Source organism: Littorina saxatilis, linkage group LG13, assembly GCF_037325665.1.
Source record: "Littorina saxatilis isolate snail1 linkage group LG13, US_GU_Lsax_2.0, whole genome shotgun sequence".
Lineage (NCBI taxonomy): Eukaryota > Metazoa > Mollusca > Gastropoda > Littorinimorpha > Littorinidae > Littorina > Littorina saxatilis.
In genome coordinates, this window is record NC_090257.1 from 29,289,074 (window position 1) to 29,302,296 (window position 13,223).

Below are 13,223 nucleotides of genomic sequence, written 5' to 3' on the forward strand. Positions count from 1 at the left end.
CTGCTCATCCTTTGGTCACGTTTTCCAAGACTGTCTCCCTTCAGGTGGCTGGTGAGTACGTTTCTAGCTCTTCTCTAAGATTGGCGAGATCTAGATGTTGCACTTTTCAGCACCTGTACGGGAACGTGCACGGCCGGGTGACGTCATCAAATGTAGTTTTTACGTCACGCGTTTGCCAAGATCTGCAGTCTTGTTGGAAGCAAAACAACCTATGCATTTGGAACATTGGAGACAAAAGTGAGTCACGGGTGACGCAATATCTACACGTACGCGTACACTCTTTGCTACACGTTCGATCATCTAGAACACTGTAGTAATTAACTCTGCATACTTTATTTGCTCAGATTTGCTTTTCAAAGATCATATTTTTACATTTGTAGTTTTCAGTACTATTTTTTTCATTCCGGCTTCCATAACGTTTCTAGTTCTTTCTAGAAGTTCTGACCGAAGAAATGCATGAACAAAATAAACTGTAAAATTCAAATCGCAGGGACAAAATCTCTTGTTTCGGACACTCTCCACTCTCTCCCCAGAGCCGCCCACAGCAGAAAGCGGCAAGTTACACGTGCTTCAGATGTCAGACGCAGTTGTGGACAACACGACGGGACAGTGGAGAGTGCAGCTGACGTGTGGCGTCTTCACTGCCCTCGGTCTCCCTGCTGTCCACGTCGTCTGGACGGTCAGTTCTAGTCCCAATGTTCATCGGCGTTGTACTACTTTTAAATTGCCTAGACTAGCACGAAATAAAAGACTAGCACGAATATTTTGGCGAACCACAACGAGTTACACGATTTTGCCACAACGATGCAGGTTTGCCACGAACGATTGTGAAAAATCGGCCGAACAAGAACGAAGTAATACGAACCCAGTGCTCCCCACGGACGCCCGTTCTAGAGGGTCCCGGGACCCCCACTTTTAATGTTTAGAGGGTCCATGGACCCCCTATGCGGAGTTTTAGAGGGTCCCAAGAGTCCATGGTCCCCAAACTACCTGTGGTCATATAACGCATTGCCATTTATCGCGAATAGTGTGATACGAAGGGTCTTTTATCATCAGCATATTCGAAGAGTACACTTCAACTTAACCTTGTTAAATGGAACTTCATACACACACACTTGTCCATATATCGTTCCCGCGTGAAATTGTCATTTGTGCTTGCACTATACTTGACCGGCGACTACAGTCTGAAAAGAGTACCCACAGTACGCACGATACCAGAAATGTAGTGCGTCCCGGCCGGGACCCGGTCTTTATATGTTTAGTGCGTCCCGGGACCCCCTCAATGCATTTCTAGTACGTGATTTCGGCTTCTAATGCGTATAGGACGCAGGGACGCGAGCTATGGGGAGCCCTGAAACCACAACGACTTCGGCGATTTTCTCCACGAATCCCAAATCGGCGTCAGTTGTAGTTTGCCGTCAAAATTCGTCACAGTAGGACCTAGGCTTAAGGTCATGAGATTTCAAGGAAGCGGTCGTATAGTTGCGGGTTTCTTGTGATTCAGGCGAGCTTACCGTCGAAGTAATACGAACCCAGGGCTCCCCACCGCAGACGCCCGTTCTAGAGGGTCCCGGGCCCCCCACTTTTTAATGTTTAGAGGGTCCATGGACCCCCTATGCGGAGTTTTAGAGGGTCCCAAAAGTCCATGGTCCCCAAACTACCTGTGGTCATATAACGCATTGTTATCGCGAATCGTGTGATACGAAGGGTCTTTTATCATCAGAATATTCGAAGAGTACACTTCAACTTAACCTTGTTAAATGGAACACACACACACACTTTTCCATATCGTTCCGGCGTGAAATTGGCATTTGGGCTTGCACTATACTTGACCGACGACTACAGTCTGAAAAGAGTACCTACGATACGCACGATACCCGAAATGTAGTGCGTCCCGGGACCCACTCTTTATATGTTTAGTGCGTCCCGGGACCCCCTCAATGAATTTCTAGTACGTGATCAGTTTCGGCTTCTAGTGCGTATAGGGGCGCGAGCTATGGGGAGCCCTGAAACCACAACGACTTGGGCGATTTTCTCCACGAATCCCAAATCGTTGTCAGTTCGCCGTCAAAATTCGTCACAGTGGGACGCTTAAAGGTAATGAGATTTCAAGGAAGCGGTCGTATAGTCGTATAGTCGCAGGTTTCTCAGTTGTGATTCAGGCGAGCTTACCGTCAAGTACAGACGCAGAAGTACTCTTGTATTTCCGTTCACCGAGTCATACAATCTTAGTCAAAACATGTAAAAGGGAGTTTTTACCAATCCCGCTGCTTATTTATATCTTCTTCTTCTGCGTTCGTGGGCTGAAACTCCCACGTACACTCGTGTTTTTGCGCGAGTGGATTTTTGCGTGTTATTTAGATCAAAGCCGCACTCATTCCCAAGAAAACGGTTTTGCTCTCTGTCTCAGATCCTCCCAGGTTTTACATGGACTTGGACACATACTAAAACTCAAAGATCCTAGTTGCTATCTCGAAAAAGAAGGACATTGTTGACGAATAAACTTCTTAACAGCAAATATAGTGGAGATGCCTATAAATGCGTTTGCTTGGAGTCTTTGCCCTCAATATTGCGTTGGAAGTTGATTGTACATAGCGGGAGCATGCAGCTGGATATTGTTCATATGTTCCCCAGACCCCCGACGGCCACACGGTGGAGAGTTCCAGTGAACACAACGGTACATTCCGTCTGCTCCTGCCCAATCCTCCGTCTGGGGGTAACTACACCTGCACTCTCCCGCCCCGCCTCTCCCCAGCCACACGCTGTCTCCCGCCACTCTCCCCGCTGCTAGAGGGCGCCACTGTCACTGTGGATGAGGGCAAGGTCAGCTTCACTCTGTTGGAGGCCAGACAGAGAGAGACAGAGGCCAGACAGAGAGAGACAGAGGCCAGGCAGAATGAGACAGAGGCCAAGCAGCAAGAGATGCAAAGGAAGCTTGGGGCAGAAAACGAACAGCTGAGGAAAGATGTTGGAGAACTTCAATCAAGGCTCAGTAAGTTTATACAAAGTGATTGTGTGTGTGTGTGTGTGTGTGTGTGTGTGTGATTGTACGTGCGTGCGTGTGTTTGTGCGTGTGCGTATGCGTGTGTGTGTGTCTGTCAATCAGTCTTTCGGTCTTTATATCTACGGTTTTGTCTATGAGAGATAAAGTTTGAAAATATCATCATCATCATCATCACCATCATAATCATCACCGTTCTCATCACCACCATCACCATCATCATCCTCATCCTCATCACCGTCCTCACCAAAACCACCATTCCCCGAATTGCAGACGCCACCTCAGCTACAGCCACAGCCACGCTGCGAGTCAGCTTCTCTGCCCAGCTGTCTGCGGTCTTCACCAGCATAGGAACCATCCAGCCCTTCGACATCGTCACCAACGAGGGCAACGCCTTCAACGGCACCACGGGCTTCTTTACGGCGCCTAGGAACGGGACCTATTTCTTCGTGGCCTCAGCGCAAACCCAGAGCAGCGACTCCATGGTCTACATGTTCCTCATGAAGAACGATGTCGGCGTGTCAGGTGCGATCACTCGTCAGTACGGAGATTACCATGCCATGGGGTCGGTGCACGCCACGCTCTACCTCACGGCGGGGCAACGCGTGTCGCTGAAAAATGTCGACAGAAATGGAGAGTATGCCATCAACACCACCTCCTTCACTGGATTCCTGGTCCGTGCCGACAATTAAATGAAGAACTGTGAACGTCAATAAAGTTTCGTGCCGAAGATTAAATTAAAAACAGTAAATGACAGTCAAGATCCGTGCCGGCCGACGATTAAATGAAGAACAGTGAATGTCAGTCAAGATCCGTGTCAACTATTTAATGAAGAACTGTGGTCGTAAGTCAAGATCCGTGCCGACTATTTAATGAAGAACTGTGGTCGTCAGTCAAGATCCGTGTCGACTATTTAATGAAGAACTGTGGTCGTCAGTCAAGATCCGTGCCGACGATTTAATGAAGAACAGTGAACGTCAGTCAAGATCCGTGCCGACGATTAAATGACGAACAGTGAACGTCAGTCAAGATCCGTGCTGACGATTAAATGAAGAACTGTGGTCGTCAGTCAAGATCCGTGCCGACGATTAAATGACGAACAGTGAACGTCAGTCAAGATCCGTGCTGACGATTAAATGACGAACAGTTACCGTCAGTCAAGATCCGTGCTGACGATTAAATGAAGAACAGTGAACGTCAGTCAAGATCCGTGCCGATGATTTGATACCAGATATGCTTTGCTTTTTGAATAAATTATGTGTACATCTTTATTGTGTTTAAGACTCCCAATATATCTATGTGTTTGTTTTTTGTCTGTCTGTCAGTCTCTCTCTCTCTCCATTCACTCTCTCTCTTTCTCTCTGTCTGTTTCTCTGTGTGTGTGTTTGTGTTCATAAGAAAGTAGCACATTCCTTGCTTGCTGTCATGAAAAATGTGGGCAGACGCGTTTGAAGGCAAATCTGTGTGGTGAGGCTAAGCCTGGAAAGGCCAGGCTAAATGTAGTAATTTCGCTTCTCGCGACCTGTTCATCGTTTGCTCCTATACATTCGCATCTCTTCTATCTATGTCTCTGATAATACTTGATCTGCGATGAAACTGGTCCTTGCAATTCCGTTCTTAGTGCCTTGTGGCATTCTTTTAATGCGTTTTTGTCTAGGGCCTAAAAAAAATAGGTGTGGTTACGGTAACCCGACCTACCCTATTTTTAGGGGCCGACCCTTCAACTTTTTATTACATTTGTCAAAAAAAAAAAGAAAACAAGAAAACGAGTGCAGAAAACGCAATGAAAGCGAAAGCGCTCGAGTCGTCATGCAGACGACAGACGACGCAAGGGAAATTACTAAAAAGGCCCAACAGACGCTTGCCATGACAAAAATGGCGTCATCTTCTTCGGTTGCGAGTGCTAGACGCTTGGTTGCTCTGCTATTAAGAAAAAAAGTATACAAAAAAAAGTGATTGCCTACCTTCCTACCCTATTTATTTTGGCTATGTTACCTTAACCACACTTTTTTTTTTTTTGGCCTAGTCAAAAATTTAACCCCAGGCGGCAGCGACCGGGATTCGAACTCACGACCTCCCGTTTAGGAAGCCGACGTCTTACCACCACGCCACTTGTAGCACACACATACTAAAGCTAAATACACTTGTATTGAACATACCTTCCAGTCAAATACACTAGTAGCACACACACACACCAACTCAAGACACATTTACTGATTTAGTGGACATACTGATACACCACACCCCAGTCAAATACACCCACATACACACACAAAAACCTCACACAGACAACTTCCTTGAACTTATACATTTATTTTGAAGTTAAATGTAGAGTCTGACAGTACACAAATGTCTACTGTATTTCAATTCTGTCAAATATCAAACATATGTACATGGAACTCTCTTGAACAAGTTTATTTTGAAAGTTCACAATTAAAATCATTAACACACATCAACACTGGAGGCGACGGCCTGTCCAATGTCACACATGTGAATAGATGACAGGTTTAGAATTCACAATTAACATTCATTACTTACTGACCTACACATTTTAGCTGAATAAAAATTGAACAACCAAACACAGAATTCAGAAAAAATCATACATTCCCAAAAAGCTAATGATCATCTTTTAATGAAAACACGTACTCATAAAATACAAATCTTCTTATCAGACCATTACAAATCTGTTCATGCTTTCAGGTAAAGATATGTACAACAAATAAATAAACCTAAAACATTTTTGTTTGTTTGTTTGTTTGCTTAACGCCCAGCCGACCACGAAGGGCCATATCAGGGCGGTGCTGCTTTGACATATAACGTGCGCCACACACAAGACAGAAGTCGCAGCACAGGTTTCATGTCTCACCCAGTCACATTATTGTGACACCGGACCAAACAGTCCTAGCACTAACCCCATAATGCCAGACGCCAGGCGGAGCAGCCACTAGATTGCCAATTTTAAAGTCTTAGGTATAACCCGGCCGGGGTTCGAACCCACGAACTCCCGATCACGGGGCGGACGCCTTACCACTAGGCCAACCGTGCCGGTACCTAAAACATTGGTATACACCTAAATAGGTACAGTGCAAGAATAAGTAAGAGGCTGAGAACAATGCAAATATACCCAACGTCATTGCTACAGAACAAAACAAATCATTGATTGTAAAAAGTAATGTACATAATTAACACATCAATATTTCTGATTTCTTAGTACACAAACCAAATATGCGATATGACAGCATTTCATTTCAGATTAACTACACAACACATGAGCTACCATTTGTCAAACACTTACAACAGAAGGAAAAAAATACCCCCTCCCCCCCAGGCATGGTACTGAAGGAATGGCAATTTCAGCTGAAATAAAGCCGGGGGTCCAGGGGGCCGCTAAGGCCCCCTGGCGGGGTCAAGGGGCAGCGCCCCTTGTGGGGGTCAGGGGGCAACGCCCCTTGAAGCTGACGACTTTTTACTAATTCAAATGTGTTTAGTGCCCTCTCCTTGAAGCTGAGAGGGATATAAGTGAAAGATAACAAGGCTTGAGTAAGAAAAAATAATAATCTCAAGTCAATCAGCAGATTTTTTATTTTTTTATTTTCGTTTTCGGCAGATTTCCGCCGATCGGCGGAAGAGTACCATGCCTGCCCCCAAAAAAGCAAGACCCTGCTAGTCCCCCCCCCCCCCCCCCCAAAAAAAAAGACCAAAACAAGACAAGAAGAAAAAAAAAAAGAAACAAAAACAAACAAAAACAAATCCCTTTTACAGTACATTACATAAACGTTTCAACTGATCAATGACAGTGAGGCTTACACATTTGAAACTTATATGACATGAAAAGAATATTGCATGCTATTTTCACATTTTTAAAAATCTCATCAATTCATTAATGAAGCCTATGGTAAGATTACAACTAATGTTGAAGAGGTTGAGAAAGACCAAGAAATTTCACTGTAAATGTGCTGTTATATTTTAAAAATGTATGGAAGAATGGACAATTTGAAGGAAAACAGCAAAATAGAACATGTGACATCCCACCCCTAGTGGAAACAAAAACACCCCCCAAACAACAACAAAACCCAACCAAAAAACAAAGTTGGGCAGCATAAAATGGGGATGCCACAGAAGTTTGATGCTCATATTCCCTGCTTGAAAATAAATAGTCCATAGAACAGGCCATACACCCCCTCCCCCCAAAAAACCAAAAGTTTAGTAGTACTACTGTAGTGTATTGTGCACTTGTTGTGCTTCAAGACAGTCCATGACAGAGGCTGTACAATCACCCCCCCCCCCCCCCCCCCAGGCAAACCAACACAAAAGTTTAGCAGTACCACTGTAATGAATGTTCACTTTTACCGCTAGAAGGCAACCCCCCCCCCCCCCCCCCTACAAAACCAACCAACAAACAAGTTTACCAGTACCACTGTGTTGTTCACTTTTCATGCTTGAAGACAAACAGTGCCTGGAAGATGCCGTACAGCACCCCCCCCCCCCCCCCCCCCAAACAAAAGCAAAACCAACCAACAAGTTTAGTGGTAAAGCTGTAGTGTATTGTTCACTTTTCGTGCTTGAAGACAAACAGTCCCTGGAAGAGGCTGTCCAGGTTGACTTGGGAGTAGGCGTTGCTGCGCTGCCAGGAATCCACTGTGTTCTTCAGCGCGCGGTACGCTGCTGGAACACTGGCCGCCATGTCACTGTCCTTCATCAGCTGGCTTTCTGCAGAGGCTGCAAAGATTGAATCACATACAGTTGACAACCGTCATTCGAGGCTGCAAAGATTAACTCACACACAGTTGACAACCGTCATTCGAGGCTGCAAAGATTGGATCACACACAGTTGACAACCGTCATTCGAGGCTGCAAAGATTAACTCACACACAGTTGACAACCGTCATTCGAGGCTGCAAAGATTGGATCACACACCGTTGACAACCATCATTCGAGGATGCAAAGATTGGATCACACACCGTTGACAACCGTCATTTGAGGCTGCAAAGATTGGATCACACACCGTTGACAACCGTCATTCGAGGCTGCAAAGATTGGATCACACACCGTTGACAACCGTCATTTGAGGCTGCAAAGATTGGATCACACACAGTTGACAACCGTCATTCGAGGCTGCAAAGATTGGATCACACACCGTTGACAACCGTCATTCGAGGCTGCAAAGATTGGATCACACACAGTTGACAACCGTCATTCGAGGCTGCAAAGATTAACTCACACACAGTTGACAACCGTCATTCGAGGCTGCAAAGATTGGATCACACACCGTTGACAACCATCATTCGAGGATGCAAAGATTGAACCTCACGCCGACGGGCGGAGTGGCCAGGTGGATAAACATCGGCCTCCTAATCCGAAGGTCATGAGTTCAAATCCCGGCTGCGGCTGCCTGGTGGGTTATGGATGGACATTTTTCCGATCTCACGGGTCAACTCATGTTGCCTGCTGGTGCCTGAACCCCCTCATGTGTACACGCAAGCACAAGATCAAGTGTGCACGGAAAAGATCCTGTAATCCATGTCAGTTTGGTGGTTTTTGGTAACACAAAAATACCCAGCATGCCTCCCCTGAAAGCGGCGTATGGCTGCCTGAATGGCGGGGTAAAAACGGCCATACACATAAAAATCCATTCGTGCAAATCCATGAGAGAACGTGGGAGTTTCAGCCGATGAAACGAAGAAGAAGAAGGATCACACACAGTCAACAGTGGTAATTCAAGATCAAGGCTGATACTGGGTATTGCAATGTTTGAAGTAAAAACACGCACACACAAGCGTGCTCACAGTCACCCACATACAAACACATGCATGCATGCAACAGTGATGAGATTCCCAAATTTTGATATAAGAGGGTAAACAAACATTGCCCCTGGACCCCAAATTTTGTTTACCCTCTTATATCAAAATTTGGGGTCCAGGGGCAATGCCCCTTGTGGGGGTCAGGGGGCGAAGCGTTTTTAGCATTTTAATAACAAAAAATTGCTCAGAAATGAGTCTTAGCAGCAGAATATTTTGTTTACAACTTTGGGCATTGTTCATGCATTTCTAGAATGAATCTCACAAATAAACAACAACAGTCACTGAAAATAACATCACACTCACAGACTGACAAACACAAGTGTGCACACAAGGATAAATATGTCAAAACACTCACCGTCTTTACACTCTTGCCTCTCGATTTGTAGCCCAGTACTTTATTACACCACGTGCATTGTGCCTTCCCCGGAACATTCAACTTTTGAACTGAATCTCCGAGACGGATGGACAGTTTTCGTCCCTTCACTTCGGTAGTTATAATTTCGTCTTTCCACGCCCATTTGTTCTCTAGCCCTTTATCAATCTCAGAAGCTAAAGCATGTTCTGTTTCTGCCAACAATCGCACTGACGCCGCCATCTTCCTTGCACACGAAAGTGGCTAAAGTCAACAACTAAATCAGCCCATTTAGGAACTTCCGCGATGAAGACACTGATGATGAAGGGAAACTTGTTCCCAAATGGACAGTTCATACACGGGTCTAAAGTTCATTTCGTAGATTTTTGGTTTTGAGCTCGGCGGAGATGTTTTTTGTCGGAGGTATTCTTGTCGGTCCGGACAATGAAAAACCGGTCTAGTCTTTTGGGAGATTCAGACATTGGCAGGTCAGATTCTAATAATCAAACCTCTAACCCCCCCCCCCCCCCCCCCCCCCCCATTTTTTTCTCAACGGATCTGGACGATTCAGAAAAACGGTCCTGGGGATCAACTTTTGAGCGGAATTCCGCGAAAAAATCTCATCTCTGATGCAAGCGCGCACATGCACGCACGAATGCGCACACACACACACACACAGAGTAACCAAAATTTGAATAGTGTGGCAGTACAAGAAGAAAAATCAGTCACTTGGTCAGGGCAAACAGTCAAGCTTTGCTGAAGTCGCAATAGCTTTAATCTCAGTGAGAAAACTAATGTAATTATTTTTCCAATATTTCCACATATCTGGTAAAAATATCAGAACTTACGTTTAACCAAAATACCAAACAGACATGTCTGAGACAAAGAAAAATTCTTTCCAGTATTTTCACATGAAAAAATCTGGTAAAATGTTTGCGAGTTTTCGGTCAAAACAGATGCTGCACAGACATATGACTGCAACTGCTAACCTTTCTCAGAATTGGTGAGCAGAGTTTTGGCTTTCTCCACGTCAAAGATGAACTGGTAAAAGCACAGCTGGGTGTACAACGCCGAGTCAGAGTACTGCACAACATAAAAATGTCAACTTTTCAGTACATGTACTTGAAACGTTATCCAGCTTGCTATGTAACATAACTGGATAAACCTTTTACGAGCTCTAAAAATCTGAGAGAATCAGTTCTTAAAAAGGAAGGAATCTTAAAATTGGACTGGGTGGCCGAGTGGTGGCCGATGGACTGGGTGGCCGAGTGGTGGCCGATGGACTGGGTGGCCGAGTGGTGGCCGATGGACTGGGTGGCCGAGGGACTGGGTGGCCGAGTGGTGGCCGAGGGACTGGGTGGCCGAGTGGTGGCCGATGGACTGGGTGGCCTAGTGGTGGCCGATGGACTGGGTGGCCGAGTGGTGGCCGATGGACTGGGTGACTGAGTGGTGGCCGATGGACTGGGTGGCTGAGTGGTAACGCACTGGGTGGCTGAGTGGTAACGCACTGGGTGGCTGAGTGGTAACGCACTGGGTGGCTGAGTGGTAACGCACTGGGTGGCTGAGTGGTAACGCACTGGGTGGCCGAGTGGTGGCCGATGGACTGGGTGGTTGAGTGGTAACGCACTGGGTGGCTGATGGACTGGGTGACTGAGTGGTAACGCACTGGGTGGCTGAGTGGTAACGCACTGGGTGGCTGAGTGGTAACGCACTTGGTGGCTGAGTGGTAACGCACTTGCGCTCGGAAGCGAGAGGTTGCGAGTTCGACCCTGGGTCAGGGCGTTAGCAATTTTCTCCCCCCTTTCCTAACCTAGGTGGTGGGTTCAAGTGCTAGTCTTTCGGATGAGACGAAAAACCGAGGTCCCTTCGTTGTACACTACATTGGGGTGTGCACGTTAAAGATCCCACGATTGACAAAAGGGTCTTTCCTGGCAAAATTGTATAGGCATAGATCAAAATGGCCACCAAAATACCCGTGTGACTTGGAATAATAGGCCGTGAAAAGTAGGATATGCGCCGAAATGGCTGCGATCTGCTGGCCGATGTGAATGCGTGATGTAGTGTGTAAAAAAATTCCATCTCACACGGCATAAATAAATCCCTGCGCCTTAAATATGTGCGTGATATAAATTGCATAAAAAAAATTTTTTTTTAAATCCCTGCGCTTAGAACTGTACCCACGGAATACGCGCGATATAAGCCTCATATTGATTGATTAAAATGGGGGCAAATTTACAGAGGATATGAATAGGAAATCCAAAAACTAAGGTCTTAAAAGGGGGGTTCCACTGTATTGCCCATCTCTTGAGCAGGGACATGAAAGGTCTTTGTTGCTGGTTGCAGTGGGTACAATGTAAGCCGTCTACAATGACTCAGATGTCAAGAAATTTGAGTAGTTTGAAAGCAGAAGATAATTATAACAGAGAGATGAACATGATGAGGACGTGGAAAAAATTATATTGAAAAAGAAGAAGTGCTGCAGTATTTTTTACTGAAAGTGATTAAAGCTGTGGTTCATACCTTCTTTGAATGCTGATTTTACGCACACACACACACACACACTTACACTTACTTACAAACATTCATACACACACTTACACACACACAAACCCTTCAGTTGGGGCTTTGAAAAGTACATAACATTGTAAATGAATGTAACATCTCATGTTTGTATCTCTTACCTCTCGGTGCAAGATACCATGCTGGCAGATGGTGCAGATGGGATGACCTCTCTGAAAGGTCAAGGGCAACTTTCGTGTTCTGGAGCCACATGCAGAGTCCTCACATTTCAACCACCCCTGAAGAGAGAAAGAAAAATGTAGACAAAAATATTAAGTGTTTTTATTTTCACTCACTGTAACCTTTGGCAGCAGAGATGTTCTGGTGATGCCTGTATTTGGTGCTTTCGCTTTTAGAGACAGTTTCGTGTGATTGACAAGAAGAAGAGCCAGTTGCCAAGAAAAGACAAACCCAGTGAGCTGATGAAGACAAATTGCAGCTCATAATTTTTTAAACAAGCTGTCGTTAGCTCACTTGGTACCGAAGGGAACGGAGCAGTAATGGGGAGAGAGATCGAAGGCGTTGGGACTTGATTTAGGAGTGCTAGGGCTACATTATATCCAAACCCAAAACTGAAAAACCCTAATCCTGAACATACACTGCTCAAAGTTTTGAAGCATTAAAAGAAACAGAAGAAAAACAATCTTTAGAATTTGTCTCGTCGTATTTTTTTTCCACCGACCGTACTGATCGTATTTTAGACAATCAAGCGTACAAAATACGGCGAAATCATGTGGGTTCCTAGGTCTGTATGCCTGAGAGTCGAACTGGAAATCCGTTGAACGCTGAAGCTGAAGAAGAAGAACTGGAAATCAATTCTCAAACAATTTCCCAAATCGAAAATCAGGCATAAATTGGAAAATTAGCACCCTTGTGGATTGGAGAGGAGGTGCATGCTTGTAGAATGCAGGTCTTTTAGTTCCACAGTTGTCACGCCTACAGAAGTGAAAATAACTCACAGCACAAAACTTGGCAAAATGGCTCCTGGACTCCTGTGTAAATACAGCTTTTTCAGACTTGTATCGTTCAGATTCAAAAGAGAAAATAACTCACAGCGTAATACTTGGCAATGTGACTCCTGGACTCCTGTGTAAATACAGCTTTTTCAGACTTGTATCGTTCAGATTCAAAAGAGAAAATAACTCACAGCGTAATACTTGGCAATGTGACTCCTGATGTCCTGAACTAGCCTATTGTGCAGGTAGGCCAGGTGATAGTACGGTCTGCCCCCACACCCACTGCGCTGACACTGTGCCAACGTGTAGTTGGTCGCCGCCTGAAACAGTCAATACATCAATTAACTTAATATTTCAGTGGAACCCCCCTTTTAAGACCTAAACTCTGAGAAAATAGAGTCTTAAAAAGGAGGGAGTCTTAAAATGGGGGTCATTTAACAGGGTTTATAAACAGAAAGTCTAAGAAAACAAGGTCTTAAAAAGGAGGGAGTCTTAAATTGGGGGTCATTTAACAGGGGTTATAAACAGAAAGTCTAAGAAAACAAGGTCTTAAA

The 13,223-nt window shown here is 45.2% G+C and overlaps 2 protein-coding genes across 2 annotated transcripts in view; one reads left to right on the forward strand and one right to left on the reverse strand.

Moving 5' to 3' along the window:
• The window catches only part of LOC138946072 (uncharacterized), a 10,768-nt gene extending 6,498 nt beyond the window's left edge, over positions 1-4,270 (forward strand). Inside the window, exons 2-5 of the mRNA XM_070317585.1 lie at positions 1-51; positions 534-679; positions 2,635-2,992; positions 3,275-4,270. The exon at positions 1-51 is cut by the window's left edge and continues 303 nt beyond it. Of these exons, the coding sequence (XP_070173686.1) occupies positions 1-51; positions 534-679; positions 2,635-2,992; positions 3,275-3,693 (974 nt within the window). The 3' untranslated portion in view covers positions 3,694-4,270. The remainder of the gene's footprint in view (positions 52-533; positions 680-2,634; positions 2,993-3,274) is intronic.
• A 3,219-nt stretch (positions 4,271-7,489) lies between these two features.
• Positions 7,490-13,223, reverse strand: part of LOC138945461 (DNA polymerase alpha catalytic subunit-like) — a 57,562-nt gene continuing 51,828 nt past the window's right edge. Inside the window, exons 37-40 of the mRNA XM_070316891.1 lie at positions 12,861-12,989; positions 11,836-11,952; positions 10,144-10,237; positions 7,490-7,720 (exon numbers count right to left, since the gene is read on the reverse strand). Of these exons, the coding sequence (XP_070172992.1) occupies positions 7,551-7,720; positions 10,144-10,237; positions 11,836-11,952; positions 12,861-12,989 (510 nt within the window). The 3' untranslated portion in view covers positions 7,490-7,550. The remainder of the gene's footprint in view (positions 7,721-10,143; positions 10,238-11,835; positions 11,953-12,860; positions 12,990-13,223) is intronic.